Here is a 20070-nt window from a genome sequence, read left to right as displayed (position 1 = left end):
AGAAGACAACGTCACAGAGTCTCATCATTGCTGAATCCATTAATGTTTAGCTCGCTGTCTAGGTTAATTAAATAACAGTTAACTGAGGGCAGAAGATTATGTGTAATGAGTCTAGAGCAGACCTGGGCAACAGGAATGGAAGTGGTCTCCAGTCAGAGGTACCTTAGCATGCAGTTGGACAGCTAGCTGGATTAGAGGACCTACATGGAGATGGCATACAGCAAGGATCAAAGCTGACTGTATTTATTGAGGAGACTAATTCATTTAACATCTGCCAACCTCTGCTGTGCAATGTCTACCACACAGTGGTGGCCAGTGTTCTGTTTTTTGTGGTGGCCTGCTGGGTAGAAAGCATCTGTGCAGCAGACAGAAACAGAGCAGACAAACTAATCAAGAAGACTGGTTCTGTAGCTGGGGTTAAAGTGGAGACGATCCAGCACGTGGTAGCAGAGAGAATGCTCACCAAGCTGAAATTAACACTGAGGAACTCTGCACACACAATCCAGGCCCTTCAGCCAAAGACTGATTAGAATGGTGTGCAAGTGTACGTTTTAATCTATCTATCTATCTATCTATCTATCTATCTATCTATCTATCTATCTATCTATCTATCTATCTATCTATCTATCTATCTATCTATCTATCTATCTATCTATCTATCTATCTATCTATCTATCTATCTATCTATCTATCTATCTATCTATCTATCTATCTATCTATCTATCTATCTATCTATCTATCTATCTATCTATCTATCTATGTACATTAAAAAGAGGGAGGAACATAGGGTGACGTATAAGAGACATCTTATGCCGATACTATAGTGCAATCTGAAAGAGATAAGGTGGTGGCAGGGTAGGATGCTAGTCTGTAGGATGACTTTGTACATGACTTTGTACAAGAAGGGGGTGAAGGCAGAGGCAAGGATTAAATGGTAGAAGCTGAAGAAGGAACACGTTTGCACAGAGTTCAAGGAAGAGCTGAGATAGGCTCCAGGTGATAGGGAAGAGTTACCAGATGACTGGGAAAATACAGCTGTGGCAAGAATACTTGGTGGTGGAAGTACAGGAAAAGGAAAAAGTGGGATTTATCCACAGATTTAGAGGTTATCAAGGACTTTATGTCTTAAGACATTCCTGCAGTTTAACTAATTGGTGTGTGTCATCTGGCTTCATTGATAGATAAAGCTTGGTATCATCTACATAACAATGAAAATATATGCAATTCTTTGTATAGTGTAAGCATGTATAGTATAAATAAGACACAAGACATGACAATTATTTTACCAAATCTATGTTTATCCTTAGCCAACAGTTTCAGGGTTCCTTCCATGTCGCCTACTCTGGCCCCTGGAAGACAATCAACTACTGGAGTCTCTAGCTTCACATTTCTCAGAACAGAGTTGCCAATAACCAGAATGTTTTCTTCAGCAGGTGTATTGCTGTGTTGGAAAAACGATTTGAAATGTGAATGGGTTGGTGGTGTACTGGCGGCTTCTGCAGGACTACGCTTCACTTTTCCTCACTGTAACCCAAGCGGCCTGATTTTCCCAGCTGCTTGGGACAATCTGCTGGGGGAGTGAAGTGTGGCTAAGCTGCTTTTGCCTGCACCAGCTACAGAGGCCTTGTTAACTACAGGATTTGGGGGGTGGAGCTTGGTCCCCAAAGCTACAAACAGGCCACAGTTCACTGAGCCTGGCTTCCAAAGCTACAAACAGGCTAAATTTTTTACAAGTACCATTATTACTAAAGGAGACCAAGGAATAACTAAACATCTGGCACACTGAGCAAGAAACCATGGGAGGCACAGATGAAGAAGCCATGCTGCTAGTGACTCAGCTAAGAACAGCGCTAATAGCTACACTAAGTTAGTGAATCCCTAAAGACACAATGTGTGAATACTATGAATATAATTTGTGGGTGATTCATCTGAAAGTTTCCTTTGGATAAAGCACATGAAGATTACACTATCCCCTCTGTGAATTGCCACCTTATCATGGTGGAGGGGTTTGTGTGTCCCAGTGATCCCAGGAGCTATGTTGTCCAGGCTTGTCCCCCTGGTAGGGTCTCCCATGGCAAATTAGTCCTGGGTGAGGGGCCAGACAAAGAGCAATTGAAAAGACCCCTAAGGAAGATACACCAAGGGAACTGTTTACCCTGACTGGGATAAGGTTACTGGGGCCCCACCCTGGAGCCAGGTGAGCTTGAGGAAGAACGTCTGGTGGCCGAGCATTACACCATGGTGCCTGGCAGCCTGAAGAGAAGACATGGGCCCGCCCTCCTGTAGGGGAAACAAAGAAGTCCCCACACCAAAGCGCTTTGGTGTGGGGACTTCTTTGTTTATCACTGAGTCTTCGTTTTCCTGCACCCTTTTAATTTTTGGATGTGCATGTTCTACTGAGACCCTCCACCCTCCTGTAGGCCCACCACCTGCAGGAAGTGTCATAGGTGTCGGGTGCAATGTGTGCTGGGCAGTGGCCAAGGACAGAGGCCCTGGCGGACCGATCCCTGGCTATCAAGACTGGCTATTGAGACACTGAATGTCACCCCTCTGGTGGGGAAGGAGCCTAAGCTAGTGTCTGAGGTTGAGAAATACTGACTAGATATAGTGGGCAATGACAGTGAGACCTGGAGGGGCATGATTGGGAGGAATGGCATGCCCGATCTGAACCTGTATGGTGTTTTGTTATTGAACTTCTGTGCAAACCACAGTTTGTCAATAATTCAAGATTCAAGATTCAAGAAGTTTATTGTCATGTACACCGCAAAACACTGTGGTTATGCTGAGCAATGAAATTCTTACTTGCGACTGCTTTACAAACAATTGAAATAAGCAACTAAGTTAAAATAAAATTTAAGAACTAGTATATTAGGAAAGTAAAAGTAGAAAATAAAAATAAATAAATAATAAAGCAAGTCCAATATATACAGATATATACAGATGAAAGAAAGGCAGGTAATCACAGTTTGGTAATCAGTCAGTGGTTCAGTAGCCTGATGGCCTGTGGATAGAAACTGTTTTTTAGTCTGGTTGTTCTTGCTTTTACACTCCTGTAACGTCTGCCAGACGGCAGGAGTGTGAACAGTGTGTGCTGTGGGTGGGTACGGTCCTTGATGATGTTGTGTGCCCTCTTTATTACCCGGGTATTATAAGTGTCCTGTAGTGATGGGAAGGCAGCTCCACAGATGAATTGTGCTGTTTTGATGACACGCTGGAGAGCCTTCCTGTCCTGACTGGTGCAGTTTCCATACCACACCGTGATGGAGTTTGTCAGGATGCTCTCCACAGTGCATCTGTAAAAGTTGCTGAGGAGCTTAGGGGATAATCCGAATTTACTCAGTTTCCTTAAGAAGAAGAGTCTCTGCTGAGCTTTCTTGACAGTCTGTGTTGTGTTGTAGGTCCAGGTGAGGTCTTCACTGATGTGGGTGCCAAGGAATTTGAAAGTCTTCACTCTCTCCACCTGAGTCCCGTTGATGAATAATGGAGCATGCTGGTCTCTTCTCTTCCTCGGGTCAATAATCATCTCCTTAGTCTTCTCTGTATTTAAGGAGAGATTATTTTCCTGGCACCAGGACACCAGCTGGGCCACCTCTTCCCTGTAAGCTGCTTCCTCTCCCCCAGTAATCAGCCCAATGACGGTGGTGTCGTCAGCAAACTTGACGATGGAGGTGTTGCTTTGGGAGGGGATGCAGTCGTAGGTGAAGAGGGTGTACAGGAGAGGACTAAGCACACAGCCTTGTGGGGTCCCAGTGCTCACTGTCTTTGTTTCTGATGTCCTGGTACCAACTCTGACTGCCTGAGGTCTGTCTGTAAGGAAGTCCAAGACCCAGCGGCAGAGGGAGGGTGGTATTCCGAGGGTGAACAGCTTTTCAACCAGCCTGCATGGGATGACAGTGTTGAAAGCTGAACTGTAGTCTATAAACAGCATTCGAACATAAGTGTCCTTATTTTCAAGGTGTGAGAGGGCTGTATGGATGGCTGCATTAACAGCATCATCAGTTGAACGGTTCTGACGGTATGCAAATTGCAGGGGATCTAATGTGTCCGGAATGGATCCTTTAATATGGGACATGACCATCCTCTCAAAGCACTTCATTACAAGTGAAGTGAGTGCAATGGGACGATAGTCATTCAAAGAGGTTGTGTTGGTTTTCTTGGGGAGGGGCACTATAGTGGTGGACTTGAAGCATGTGGGCACAGATGATTGGGAGAGGGACAAATTAAAAATATCTGTAAAAACCTCGGCCAGCTCTGAAGAGCAGACCCTCAGAGCACGGCCAGGGATGTTGTCGGGGCCAGGTGCTTTTCGGGGGTTGGTCCTCCTCAGGGCCGTGCACACCTCAGTCGATGTTACAGTGGGTGAAGAGCTCTGTGTTGCCTCCGGTAGTAGAATCTCTCTACGTTGGATGGAGTTGAGGATGTCAAAGCGAGCATAGAACTGGTTCAACTCATCTGGTAGGGCGTTGTTGCAGGCTGTGATCCTGCTGTTCCTCTGCTGAAAGTCAGTGATGTGTTGCAAGCCCTGCCACATGCGTCGGGAATCAGAGTGTTTGTAATATCCCTCCAGCTTCAGTCTGTACTGCCTCTTGGCTTCCCTGATGGATCTACGTAGGTCATATCTGGTCTTTCTGTAGCCCTCCGTGTCACCAGAGGCAAATGCAGTTGAGCGTGCATGCAGCATGGAGCGTACCTCACAGTTCATCCATGGTTTCTGGTTGGGATATATCTTGCAGCATTTGGTGGGGACAATATTATCAATGCATGTGCTGATATAACTGGTAACCACTGATGCATATTCCTCTAAATCCACAGAACTGTCCTCTCTCAGAGCAGCATTCTTAAACACATCCCAGTTTGTGGCATTAAAGCAGTTCTGAAGCAGCAGATCAGTCTCTTCACTCCAAACTTTAATGCTTTTAATTGCTGGGGGGGCTTGTTTGAGGAGCTGCCTGTACTTTGGATAGAGGAACACAGAAATATGGTCGGACTGTCCAAAATGTGGGCGGGGCACAGCCTTGTATGCATCCTTCACATTGCTGTACACGTGATCCAGAATGTTGTTATTCCTTGTGGGAAAGCTCACATGTTGATGGAACTTAGGGAGAACAGTCCTGAGGCTGCAATTGCTAAAATCCCCGGCAACAACAAACACAGCATCTGGGTGGGCGGTCTCATGTTTGCTGATGATGTCGTGCAGTACTCCTAGCGCTGTGGTCCGATCGGCTCGCGGCGGGATATAAACAGCCAGCATTAACACAGCACTGAACTCCCTCGGTAAATAAAAGGGTCTGCACTTCACCATCAACACTTCGATGTCAGTACAACAGTGTTTCTCCACCACCTGAACGTCCACACACCATCGCTTGTTGACATAAACACATACACCGCCACCTTTGTTTTTACCCGAGGCAGATGTGCGGTCTCCGCGGTGCACTGAGTGGGTCTGTAGTTGAATGGCCGAGTCCGGCGTAGTTGCAGTGATCCAGGTTTCCGTGAAGATCAGAGCACAGCACTCCCTGATCTCCCGCTGAGCTATTGTCAGCTCAGCGGGACAATAGCTCCCGCTGAGCTTATGTTCAAGCATGAACACCATGCTTGAACATAAGGATGTCCATAAGTGCATGTGGCACCAGGATCCCCTAGGTTGCAGGTCGATAATCGATTCTGTATTCTGTATGATTGATGCCTGTCGTGGAGGTATTCCCCAAACCAGATGGTGGTCACTGCAGGTGAAGGGAGCCATCAAGCTGAAGAAGGAGTCTTATCGGACTTGCTCGGGCACTGGCCGAAGCAAAAACTCAGGTATGGGAGGAGTTTCGTGAGGCCATGGAAAAAGACTTTTGGACGGCCTCAAAGTGATTCTAGCAAACCATCAGGCGACTCAGGAGGGGAAAGCTGTCCCAAAAGTGTTCTATCAGGTTGAGGTCAGGACTCTGTGCAGGCCAGTCAAGTTCTTCCAAACCAAATTGGCTCATCCATGTCTTTATGGAGCTGCTTTGTGAACTGGCATGCAGTCATGTTGGAACAGGAAGGGGCCATCCCCAAACTGTTCCTACAAAGTTGGGATCATGAAATTGTCCAAAGTGTCTTGGTATGCTGAAGCATTTCTTGCTGAAGAGTTCCTTTCACTGGAACTAAGGGGCCAAGCCCAACTCCTGAAAAACACCCCCACATCATAACTCCCCCTCCACCAAACTTGGCACAGTGCAGTCAGACAGGTACTGTTCTCCTGGCAACTGCCAAACCCAGACTTGTCCATCAGATTGCCAAATGGAGAAGCGTGATTTGTCACTCCAGAGAACACGTCTCCACTGCACTGGTGGTGTCCTTTACATCACTGTATCAAACACGTTGCATTGTGCTTTGTATTTTGAGGGCCACGTGAAGTTTGTAGGTCTATTGTGATTGACTCTGCAGAGAGTTGGCAACCTCTGCGGAATACGTGCCTCAGCATCCGCTCTGTCATTTTATATAGTCTACCACTTCGTGGCTGAATTGCTGTCATTTACAAACGCTTCCACTTTGTTATAATACCACTAACAGCTGACTTTAGAATATTTAGTAGCGCCTTGAGGTGACTGTTTGTTGTGATTTGGCACTATATAAATTGAATGAGAATTAAATTGAAAATTGAATGACTAGACTGGACAAGTACATCCTATGAAGGCACCACGCAGTAACTCACTGAGCCCCTAAAGAGCTTTCTTTTACAAATGTTTGTAGAAGCAGTCTGCATGCCCAGGTGCTAAGTTTTATACACCTGTGGCCAGGGAAGTGATTGGAACAGCTGAATTCAAGCATTTGGATGATTTTTTTTCAATTAATTAATTAATTTTTTAAATTATTTGGATGATTGAATGAATACCTTTGGCAATATAGCAATGACAAATGGGATCCCAGGTTAAGAGGAACAAAATATTTAACCACCTAAATCAGTTTAATTCAGTTATATGTCTACTTCAAGAAACTCATATATCAAATCACAGTGTATAATCAAAAATTCTCTTCCTACTAAAACTCAGGATAGATGTGCATCCATACTGATCCACTGGAAGATTACACTGACTGAAACCTCTTCTATTACAGACTAGAGTCGTCATTTTAAATACATCCATTAATATTACTAATCTCACCATAGCAAACATTTACAGTCCCACTGTAGATGATCCCTCTTTTTTTAAATAAATCCTTTGAAACATTAAACAACTTTTCAAATTCCAAATTATCATACGAGGCGTTCTCAGCATGGTCCTAGTCCCAGCAATAGACAGAACAGGCAAGTCAAGCAGAAAATGGAAATCTACAGAGATAATAAATCAATACATAGAAGATTTTGGACTAAATGATAGCTCGTGAATAAACAGTCAAGCAAAGGAAGAATTTTCATATTATTCACCACTCCACCATTTATTTTAACAGAGATTTTTTTCCTTACTAGCAAATCAATCACTCAGGATATAATGAACACCTCAATTCATTCAATAATAATATGTGATCACTCACCCACTTCCATTATTCTTAACAGCAGACACTTCCATTAACAACCTGCATACCTCTCCTGTCAAAGACCCAAACTTTGACTTTTGAGGCCCCCATTTTCAGAGGCTCAAAAGTAATTGGGCAATAACTATTTGCACCTTGGAGCACTGCCTGATCACTTTTGTAGCATTTGGCTGAGTCTGAGCAGAGAGTACTGCATAGCCCTGTAAACTTCAGAATTCAGGGTCCTACTTATATCAGCAGTCACATCATCAGTAAACCCTAGTGACCTGCTTCCACTGGCAGCCATACATGCCCATACTTTAACCATACCTCCACCACAAACAGTGTGTATGCTTTGGATCATGAGCTGTTTCTCTCCTTCTCTGTACTTTTCTCTTCCCATCATTCTGGTACAAATTAATCTTTCATCTGTCCAAAGATTTTTTCAGCACTGTGCGGACTCTTTTCTATTTTCTGGCAAAGTCTAATCTGACCTTCTTGTTCTTTACTGGTTTGCGCCTTGTTATAAACCCTCTGTATTACCAGTCATGACGGTGTCTCTCGAGTGTAGACTTTGACAATGATACGCCTACCTCCACAAGAGTGTTCTTGACTTATATGTTGTAAAGTTTTTATTAACCATACTTATCAATGTGATCATAGCCTTTAGCTGTCTCCCGTTGTCTTTCAGAGCTTTTGGAGTTATCCAGCTGGCCAGTGCAGTCCTTCTTTATAAGAAAATACCAGATTGTTGATTTGGCCACAGCTAAAGTTCTCGCTGTCTCTCAACATTTAGTGGCAGCACTTTTACAGCTCAGAAGTGATATGATAACAGTGAGGTAAAAACAAAAACAAAAAAACGTATTACCACTTGAAGATAATACTGGCTAATGCCATGTTATTATATTAAATTATGTTAGCCAGGACATGCATAAGGACAAGGAGACAATGGTGAGGTGTGTGGTAGGAGTTACAGATGGGTTCAAGGTGGGGTGGGATTATATTAGGGATCAGCTCTGAGCCCCTTCTTGTTTGTGATGGTGATGGACAGGCTGGCAGATGAGGTCAGGCAGGAGTCTCCCTGGACTAATGTTTGCAAATGACATTGTGATCTGTGGTAAGTGTCGGGAGCAGGTGGAAGAGAGCCTGGACAGGTGGAGGTATGCACTGAGAGAACAGGAATGAAGGTCAGTACAAACAAGATGTGTGTGAATGAGATGGAGACAGGTGGAAAGCTGAACATGCGTGAGTAGACATAGTGAAGGTAGATAAGTTCAAATAAATGGGCAGTGCACAAGAGAAGAGAGTGCAGGGAGGGTGGAGTGGGTGGAGACGAGTGTCAGGTATGATTTGTGACAGTTTGGAGATGGTGGCACTAACATAAACATAGGAGGCCGAGTTGGAGAGTTACCAATGTTAAGATTTTCCTTGGGAGTTACCAGGATGGGCTGTCATATGTGGCTGTGTGTCAGGGAGGAGCGGACCCAAATGCTGGATGCAAAACAGAACTTAACTTAAACTGCTTTATTTGCAGACGGCTCAAATGATACAAAATACAAAACCAAAATTTCAACCAAGGCAAAACAAAAGCAGAACAACAAGCCTGGGAGAAATGGAGGGAAAAAAGCAAATCCCTAAACTGGAACACACACAGCTAAGGAGGGGAAACACAGACGATGCCGCAACGAAGAACAGAGAAAACCCGAGGGCTTAAATACACACAAGGAAATCAGGTAGAGTGGAAACAAGAGGGAACAAAAAGTGAACCAAATGAAACTAATAACACAGAGGAAGCAAAACTAAACACAGGGAACACAAGACTGTAAAATTAAAACAGGAAGTGGCTGACCATGATGCACATGCAGACTTAACCATCACAGGGGGAAGCAAACACAGGAACACAGAGACACAGGAAGACCAGGACCGAGGAAAACCGAATGCAAAGCAATAACCCAAACCCAAAAACTGAATACAAAACAATAACAAACTGAGAACCTAAACAGTGAGAAAAACTAAGAAACACAACCCGAACAATACAATAAAACAGAACTTTACAAAGAACACAAAACACTGGGCCATCGGCCCAGGACCATGACCTGGGCAGGATCAGAAATGGGTGTATCAGATGGACAGCTAAGGTTAAGCAGTTTGGACACAAAGTTAGAGAATCTGGGCATGTGCAGAGGAAGGATCGTAGATATATTGGACTAAGGATGTTAAAGATGGAGCTGCCAGGCAGGAGGAAAAGAGGAAGACCACAGAGGAAGTTCAGGGATGTAGTGGAGGACATGCAGATGGTTGGTGTGTTGCTGTGACAGAAGAGGATGCTAGGGATAGGGAGAGGTGGAGGCAGATGATCCGCTGTGGCAACCTCCAAAGTGAGCAGCCAAAAAGAAGATAATATATAAAAGCAAAAGGAAAAAAAAAAAAACACGTCAGTATAGAAGGCCCTGTCTCTGACTGCTCCCTGCTGATGGAGAGAGGACAGGTAATCCACAGCAAAATTATCTGGATCTCATGTTGCACAGGTGCTGGTGGCTGATATGACACAAAGTAATAGGCGTCTATCAGCTCATGTGGACATGAGTCAAGGCAGCTTTAGATAGCAGCAGATAAACAGCAGCAACTTGGCATCATGTCAACAACACAATGTTGCAGCATTCACTAGATTTTACTGAACACCACCATATCTGACTTTAGACCATCAGCAGCAGTTTTCAAGAAAAGAGAGGTAATAATGTAGCCAACAAATTATCAATGAACAGACCTTTCAGTGGTACACTTCTCAGTTTGTTTGTGTGGAATGGACAAATGTTGGGGAATTTAGCTTGTGGATGTATCAGTGAGCCAACAAGTCATTTCATTCATCTCACATAAATTCTCAGACAATTTATATAATGGCTGAGAGTCTAGACTAATTACAGTAAATATTATATTACATTTGGTTTAATCACATACTTTCTGTTAGTGTCATACAGCACATTAATCCCACAGCACATTAGTCCCTTGTGACTGAAAGATTATGTGTGGAGAAATGTATTTTTTCCATCATTAATATTTTTTTCCAAGAACAAAAAGAAAAGAAAGATGAAACAAGTTTTCACTTTTTAATGCCTGCTTGAAGGACAGCTAGTAAGAAAGTTTGTAAAATCTCAGCTGAATATCAGTCAGCTGAAATTTAAGCATTTAAGAACACTGAAATAAAATTATAAAAGATATGAGAGAAAGTATATATTTAACACCAAAAAGTGAGTTATGAACCCACCTTTTAAGTGATTAATGAGGGGCAATAAAACTGAAAATCTTATGACATGAATCAGAAGGTTGGTGGTTTGATTCCCAGCTGTTCCAGTCAGCATGCCAAAGTATCCTTGGGCAAGATACTGAACCCTGAGTTGATGTGGTTGTGGGAGTGTGAATGTGTGTGAATGAAGACATGTATCAAACACTTTGAGTGCTCAAGTACAGTCGGTCAGCATTATAGAAGACCCATTTACCATACACTCATGATCTAGACCCTGAGGCACTCCACCGTTTTCTGTCTGAGGGCCATGGCCTCCGACTTAAAGGTGCTAATTGTCTTACGTGGTGCTTTACACTCAGCTGTGAACCGCTCCAGTGTGAGCTGGAGGCAACCACCTGATGAAGCCAACATGACCACTTCATATGCAAAAAGCAGAGATGAGATTTTGAGGCCACCAAGGTGGTTCTGCCACACCTAGAAATTCTGTCCATGAAAATTATAAACAGAATTGGTGACAATTCACAGCACTGGCGGAGTCCAACACCCAGAAACCAGTTTGACATATTGCCAGCAATGCAGACCAAGCTGTCAATGAGCCAGACACTCCATCCTCCTGCAGCACCACCCACAGGATACCCAGAGGGATGTGATCAAATGCCTTCTCCAGAGCCACAAAACACAGACTGGATGGGAAAACTCCCGCACATTTGAATATTCCTGAGAGGATGAATTGCTGGTCCAGTGTTCTGTGACCAGGTTGAAAACCTCATTGTTCCTCTTGAATCCAAGGCTCAACTAACTGACAATCTCTCCTTTCCAGCACCTTGACATAGACCTTCCAGGCAGGCTGAGGAGTGTGATTCCCCCAGTATTTGGAGGACACCCTCTGGTCCCCTTTCTTGAAGATGGGAACCACCCCCCCAGATCTCCATGCGACATTGCAGAGACACGTCAGTCAAGACAGCCCAACATCATCCAGAACCCTCAAGAACTCAGGGCATCCACCCCGAGGGCCCTGCTACCATGGAACTGCCTCAGTGACCTCGCCCCCAGTGATGGGCAAGTCATCCCCCTCAGCCCCAGACTCTGCTTCCTCTATAGAAGGCATGTCAGTGGGATTAAGAAGGTCCTCAAATTATTCCTTTCTCCACCTAACCATATGCTCAGTTGAAGTCAGCAGTGCCCCACCCACATTATACACCATGTGAGTAGAGCACCGTTTTCCCCTCCTGAGTTGCCTGGTTTGCCAGAATCACTTTGAGGTTGTCTGAAAGCCCTTTTCCATCAAACTCCTCCCACATCCAAGTTTTTGTCTCAGCCACCGCCCGAGCCACATTCCACTTGGCCCGCCGGTATCCTTTCTGTCATCAAGAAAAAGATTTTTTAAAATGACACACTTGACTTGGTCACATCATTTTCACCAGAGCTGGACGTGCTAAGCTGCTAGCTAAGCTTACTCATGCTAAATGTCCAAGTAAACATAAAAAATAATGTGATGCTAGTGGAAGTTACCATCTCCCCCAAAGTTAAGGCTAGACTAGCAGCATTTTGCTTATTTAGCATTGTATTTAATTGTTATTGTCTGCTCCACTCACCTCTGTCTTTTTACTCCCGCTCCTTTTTTTCCCCTCACAAGGCCTGGAATTCTGGGATTTGTATAACCAACAGCAGTGGTTTATCTTCTCTGTTTACTACAGGGTAGATGCTTGTTGCTGCACGCTATAAGGGTCCAAAGAGAGGCTGCTTCCAAGCTTTAAGTCTTTGTTAGTCAAAAATAGGATGTTAAGGGGTTAAAGTGGAATATGTGTAAAGTCACCACTTTCAAAACCTGGATAGGGTTTTGAAATAATAAAAATAATAATGATTAAAAAAATTGGATACGGTTAATGTTTGACAGTGAAAAGATTTTCAAATGAGTACTCACACATTCCAAAGAATCAAACAACCAGAAAAAACCACACTGTAGTACATTTTATTTTATTTTATTATTATTCATTAGATCAGTGACTTGACTCTTTTTGGACATTATATTTAGGTTTTTCATGCTTTACAGGTAGACCACATGCATTAGGCCCCACAGACTCATCTTATTTTATGGAGCAATAAAGTGATGAACTGATCCACAACCAAAGCAGCTCACCTGTTTGTGACATTTGGAGAGGAAAGACTGACTTACACAAGGTTATCTTAAACCATCATCCATTCAAACTTTATTTCATAGTCAATGGAAAGAAGTCATAGTGTCCCCTTTAAAAGAAGAATGTCAACCCAGCTGGCTGCCGCCTCCAAAACCACCCTGAGGTCCAAACCTGATCCCAGGTATGAAAAGGTTCACACATGCTCAAAGTTAGGACATCTTCAGCCATTACACTATAAACAGAAGCAAAAATTCATAAATTGCGAAAGTAAATAAATTAAATATGCCCTGTGTTGGTTAAATTCAAGGAATTTTTTACAACAAAATAAAGATTTTAGGAAATTATTTAATTTACAATAAATACGTTTTCATTAAAGAGACTACATGCACATTGTTGCATCATGAAATCTAGATCCTTGCTTTGCTACAGAGGAGTCTATCTTGCTTGGCTTAAACGAGTATCACAGTAATTAAAAACCACTTCACACACTGCTCAAAGGTTTGGGAAACAAGGTTTGCTGAGGCATATTACAATTGCAAAGTAACAAATGCGATCCTTGAAAAATGTAAAAAAGACAGTAAGGTTTTAACATCATCTTTGGCGATCGTTTACTGGCAGTAAAAATAACTAAAGTATCTATACCAATACTGTTATCTACAACAAGACATGCCGGAGGTACCCTGATTCTGGGATTTACTGTAGCAAATATTTGAAAATGTTGCTTTTGTTAAGTTTGACTGCATAAAGGTTGGTCCTCTAATCTAGTGTAACAGAGTTTCAGTGCTTTATGTTGTGATCTTTAGAGTGCGCCCTTTGTGGATACAGTGAGTTTGTTAGGTATATAAATATCTGCAAATGAGACTGTTAAAAACTGCAGGACTTAAAGGCAAGGTCTGGGAGTAACTCCTCATTCTGAAAGCCAAGCACATCATGAAGCAACAATCTTTTAAAAATTGCTGAACAATGCTATGGGAGACTGACCAGCATGAGGCCAGTCACAAGTTATTGTGTGAGCTTTACCTTAGAATATAAGACTGTTTGGTGTAATCTGGTGATATATAAATAAAACTGAATTGAAATGAAAATTTAGATCATCAATCTAAACTTATGGTGTAAGTTCCAGCTGACAGCCCATTTGCAGTAGTAGATTCAAGGGTTGGGCTCTAATCTCTAAGAGTTAGCTAATTTCTGAACAGCCAGAGTGGTCATTGGCATGAAAGTGAGATTATTCCCACTAAAACAAATATTTGAATAAACACACATTTTCAGCCGGCCTGTCTTTGAGGCATTAACAGTGTTGCATTGGGTTGGAAAGTCTGGGCTCTCACACATCCTGAAGTGTGCATGAATACTGGCTCTTCTGTTTAGGAAAGTTACACTGTTGGGAGACAATACTGCAACAATGTGAGGAATTTCCAATACAGTCCAACTGTCTGACTTACAGTTCAAAGATGCCATAAATCCAGCTTAAGGCCAGACCGCAGAGTCACAGGCTGCTACACAATAACCAATCAGTTAACACCATGAACAGAGGGACGGGGTCATTATAAGCACAATTTTTACTACAATTGAAGCATTTTTTTTTTTTCACTGGACTTTGCAAACATGAGAGAAGTGCTGGCTCGATTTATGTCACAGTGCTAAGAGTCAGTCTGACATACCTCAGTTCTGATACTGTGAAATCTATCCATCCACTTTCTTAATTGCTTTTCCAATTCAGTGGGACTGGAGCTTATCCCAGTCTGTTGCAGGGCTGACACATTTATAGCCAATTTAGAGTCACCAGTTAATCTAACATGTTTGTGTTTAGACTGTGGGAGAAAGCCAGTTTACCTGGAAAGAACCCACACAGGCACAGGAAGAACATGCAAACACCACCCAGAAAAGCCCCAGCCGGCAGATTTGAACCCAGAACCATCCTGATGTGAGGCGACAGTGCTAACCACCTCACCACTGTGTTCAACATATCATGTAATCCAATATAGATATTTGGACATCAGCTCAAATAGTGCCAGGAATGAAAATACAAGATGATTGCTAATTCTTAGTTAACAAGTTAACAAATAAATTAAATAATTGTACAAGAAATAACTCTTCCTACAAGATAAAGGCAACTGAGGAGGCAGTGAATCTAAAACTCAGGCAGCAGTCAGTGAGCTAAAGATCAGGAGAGAGCAACGACCCAAAGAACACATCTGGAAAAAATAAATGCCCATCAGAGTCTGAAGCTTAACCCAAAACATTAAGGTTGTTCTGATATTCCAGAAACATATTTGTAGAACAAATTGTCCAGAATTCCTCCTCATTATTGTTGCATAAATGGGCTGGAGCCTATCCCAGCTCTCATAGGGCGACAATTCAATTCAATTCAATTCAATTTTATTTATATAGCACCAAATCACAACAGTCACCTTAAGGTGCATACAATTACAATTAATGACTGAATGATTACGTACTTTGCCCTACAGAAACATGAAAACAACAGTTTCTGTTCATTAGAGAGATTGTGAAATGATCACTCATCACTGTTAACTGGAACTGTCATTATTCTTTAAAAAACCCAGTAGTTGCAGTTTCTATAATGATATTAAAATGACTGCAATAAATGGAAATGTACCAATTTTTTCTTCCTCTCTGCAACCAAGTGTCATTTATATACACACCTTTTTAGGCATGCTAAAGCCCCATGCATAAAAATGGAGTGGAGCTAAATAGACTGCAGGTGTGATTAGCCAAGAACTACAGATGCAGATAGAGGGATCACACTGAAGACACACACTCTGCCAGATAAGACATCTGAGTGTGTGCATTAGTGAGCTCAGTCAAAGAAAGGCAGCAAATAAAACTGTGATCACGTTCAGCATTGTGAGTTCTAATGATCACTGAAAATCTTTAACTAAAGGTTTACTGCAGTTGATATTTCTGTGAATTTAGCACAACCATATATGCAAAGGAACATATCCATATATAAAAAGTACCATTTGACCAACACTGTGATTCCCAGTCTCTTGTATTTGTATTAAAGTTGCATAATTGACTGAACGGTTACCTTTGAAAACACATGGTGCTGGCTGACAGGGATCCCTGTCCCTGGGGGTTATGACCCCCCCAATAATCTGATCCAATCACTATAACCCCCCAATAAAGTCACATCATTTGGATTTACAACAAACATCTTACATGAATAACATGTTAATTTTCTTTATTCATTATTAATTTTGGGTAAAATACTAGCATGTTTAATCATTTGGTAATGTAACCCCCCCTCTCCCCACAAAAACTTGGTATCACCCAACCAGTCTATGAAAATGAAGGTGGAATCTTGACTCTATGGATTCTGACATCTGGATTTGCTGCTTCTTTTTTATCCCAGGGACACACGGTCAACAACTCAGAAGGAAAAAAAAAACAGCTACTGAAATTAAAGCAGTTTGACACTCATATAGACCACCACCACCACCACCACCGCCACGATGAATGCAGATAACTCAGATGGAGAGAGCAAACTGGTCCTGCTCTATAGGCTTCTTCACCCAGGCACCCAGTCCAGCTTTTTGGAAGGCCCTGAAGAGCGCCTGCTTTGCACAGTGATACTCCATCACCGCCTGTTTGGCCTCATGGTAGCTGCTGGGCCTCGCCGTCCTGATTCGCAGCATGGAGGAGAGCTACAGTACAATGGAGACAAGGGTTCACTTAGATAACAGCAATAATCCCCCCCACTTAAACAAAAAGTATGTTTAGGTGGTCAGACATAAGTAAATGAAGATGAATTATCAACGTTAACAGCTAAAAGCACAGAAGCACTCAAAACTGCAATAGGATCACTCTGAATTAGAGCAAACATTTACAGCCCACTACAAACACCTCTATAGTTAATTTCCTCCTTCATAACAGCTGTACGGGGGGAATTCATAACTCACTTGTTTGAATTGTACTGAGGCACTTTATTAGGGTCAGAGCTGCTTTAACTGGCAGGCAGGCAGGCAGGCGCCTTTTCTCAGAACTGAAGAAACATTATTACACAACTGGATCAGCTTGTAGTCTGTGTTGCATGTTTAGCAGATTCTATTTGTACTTAAAACCTTTGGTTTGCTATTATATTGTAAACAGATCCATCAAACTAAAACTGTACACCTTTAGACACGAATAGCATATAAATGAGCATAAATCAGGTGGTAAATGCAGCTGCATGTACTGCTCTTGTGTTAATCTTCAAATCTACACAACAATCCACTGCATGCACAAGAAAGGTGGCAAATATCACACATACAGTTGCACAGTTGGGTGGCACCAGCAGCACACATCGTAAATGAACCACACTGGAAATCAGTTCTGTTTTAAAAGGTTCAGAGTGCTGGTTTTGTGATGTCAACCACAAGAGGCTGAAGCCTTTTTTAGGAAATGAATAAGTCAGTTTTCGATGTTAAGCTGTCACTGGCACCAACTAAACTTGGACTTTTTAAATGCAAGTCCAGCCAGGCTCTCGCCAGGATACACTTCTGTAGACTAAATCAATAGTTTTCAGTCTTGTTTTTCACAGATGTAAAAAAAATAATTTACAAAAATATTTCAGGTGAAAATAATGGTTATTATTAAAGGTGAAAATAATAATGATTAATAGAAAAATGAAAATAATAAAGGAAGACCAATAGTTATAAGTTAACAGTGATGTAACGTTTGCTATATTAATCTGGAGAAAATGTTACTTTCATTTGTGAGGATGACAGATCACCTTTTCCTTATGAGAGCTGGCTTCCCAGCAGTAAATTTATTTTGCTTGTTTACTGCATACGGTGTCTACTTATACATATAAGTAGTTACAGTATGCAGTCAAACACTGCGGTATAATATAGCATAGAAAAATCCATCATGTCAGTAAGGTGTTACCTTGCGGTATAGATTCATCCAGCGGCTGTAGAGGGCGTGTTTGCAAAGCCTGGAGGGTCGACCCAGATCATCTTTCCCCGTGGTCGCGTTGATCACCTCTAAGTTCTGGTCTCCGACCGTCCAGTTCACACTGAAGTTTGGTGCTTTTCCTGGCTGACGAGCCTCTGTGTTACTTATTCCTGGACACATAATCACATAAAACTATTTCAAGTAGCATCATGAATGTGATAGCTATTTGCCTGTCTACTCTACACAGCTTCATTCCATTATTTTACTAATCAAGTTACAACCTTTATCCCATAAAACCTCATCTCTCCTAGTTTATAAACCCTAAAACTTCAGTAATCTGTGATTAGTCCCTGATTTCTAATTCTCAGAATACTTAAAAATGTCCCATCAGTGCAATCAGGTGTGAATGAACAGGTGACTGATCAGAGAGTGAAGTGTGCCTCTCACCACTGAGCAGCGGCCTGTTCAGGCTAAAGGACTGCGGTAGCTCTTCAATCTCACTAATCCTCTGGTACATGGCTCTTGAAAGGTGGTCAGCATGGTACAGGCTGCCCAGGATGATGCTGGAGAAATAGATGGGCTCTGTGAAGTAGCTCATCAGAGAACCTTGAAATCCGACAACATTCCACCTGAAGGGACGGAGCGAATGTTTCAGAGAAATCCTCTTTGTTTGGAAACCACAGAGATGAAGAAACAAAGCAGGCTAAAGCTGAAATAACCCAAGCAGACATGCAAATTAACAAAATTCAACATTATGATTCTAAATAAATTTCATTAAAATACAAATCTGATTACTGGCGCAGAGGAGTCCTCTGCTGTTAGCGGCCTCCTAGAGGCTCATCAAGAAGCCTAATCAGAGCACCAGTGGCTTCATGACACCTGAGAAATGCAGCTAAGAGCAGAGAGAGAATCAGGCTGATTGCTGTGTGACACTGAGATAATTCAGCCTCTTTATACATGCAGAGGATTCCTACTGGTCTGCTCAGAAACACACTTCAACACTCAAATGCTTCTGCAGAGCTGGCTGTAATAGTTTGACTGTATAGACAATAGCTAGCTTTGCACATTCGTATTGCACATTGTACCACCCAGCCTCACAGCAGTGTGTGGCATAGCTATGTCGACCCACAGCACAAAGCTAATTCACAATACAGGCTTTAAGATTATGAGATGCTTTTAAATTGTGAGATGTCACTGTCGGGTTGTTTTCTTTCCAAGCCACAACGGCCACCTTAGAAAGCAGAAGTAGTGTTTAGGACACATACCATAAAGTTTCCATCTATGGACCCTTTCTGCAGGTTGTTCCTGTGCTCTCGTTCCACATGTTTCCTGTCTGTCAACTAGAGGAACAAATGCCCCAAAAATAAACAAATACAGGACTTTAACCAGTGAGAGTGGGGTTAATGTTCCATGTGGTATGATAAATTTATCATATTATTCTTATTTGACTAACTTGAGTAGAATTTTTACACTTTCTCAAGTTAAGGGGCTCAAACTTTGCTACTTGCTCTAGCAAAAGATGGTGGTTTGAAGTTGTTACCCAACGCTCCATTTTCTTAGGTGAACAGGGTGCTGAGTTGAAATCCAATATACTGTATAAAATGCCAGGATCTCACACAGTCTCAAAATTACAGCTTAAAAATTCAAGTTTTTGTGCTGTGCATTAGCATAGCTTTTATAATTTGCTGTGAGACTAGACTGTACCCTTATACTCTTATTTTTTAAACAAAGAACATATAAAGGATAGAAGCAGAGTTAATTTCATTTCCTAAATAAATAAATAACTAAAGCACATACAAAATAGTTATTCATTTCCTTTTTGTTTTTTTTTGCCAATCCCTGATGAGTATTGTGTCACTTCTTGACTGTTTAAACAATCCATCAGTTAGCTGGGCCCCCAGAAAACCACAGTATGTGACATCACTAACCACCATCAGACCGTGTAACAAACAGGAGCACAGACCTCGCAATCTTGTCACTACAGGACATGGTAAGCAGCCTTTCTCCCTGAAGAACCCCGTCCCATGTCTGGATGGTGTTACTGGAGCGCACAGGAATGGTTCCCTCACCAGACTCAATTTTAGTGCGCAGCTGCCCACGTGCCTTTCTGTTTGGGTGTCTGTCTTCTTGATCTAACAGAGGAAAAAAAAAAGAAGCAAGGTCACTGAGCAAGGTCACTGAGGACATAGCAGTAATCTACACACACACACACACACGCACACACACACACACTCACACACACACACACACACACATGCACACACACACACGCACATGCAGGCTTTTGTTAAATTAAATTATTTTTTATCA

At 42.3% G+C, this 20070-nt stretch overlaps 1 protein-coding gene across 1 annotated transcript in view; it reads right to left on the bottom strand.

Moving 5' to 3' along the window:
* Positions 1-16350: 16350 nt before the first annotated feature.
* LOC115795365 (double-stranded RNA-specific editase 1-like) overlaps positions 16351-20070 on the bottom strand; it is a 55848-nt gene continuing 52128 nt past the window's right edge. The window contains exons 7-10 of the mRNA XM_030751232.1: positions 19724-19892; positions 18208-18389; positions 17752-17930; positions 16351-16529 (exon numbers count right to left, since the gene is read on the bottom strand). Of these exons, the coding sequence (XP_030607092.1) occupies positions 16353-16529; positions 17752-17930; positions 18208-18389; positions 19724-19892 (707 nt within the window). The 3' untranslated portion in view covers positions 16351-16352. The remainder of the gene's footprint in view (positions 16530-17751; positions 17931-18207; positions 18390-19723; positions 19893-20070) is intronic.

Source organism: Archocentrus centrarchus, chromosome 2 (assembly GCF_007364275.1).
Source record: "Archocentrus centrarchus isolate MPI-CPG fArcCen1 chromosome 2, fArcCen1, whole genome shotgun sequence".
Lineage (NCBI taxonomy): Eukaryota > Metazoa > Chordata > Actinopteri > Cichliformes > Cichlidae > Archocentrus > Archocentrus centrarchus.
The sequence above is the reverse complement of the archived record's forward strand: the minus strand, read 5'-3'. Positions and strand labels throughout refer to the sequence as shown.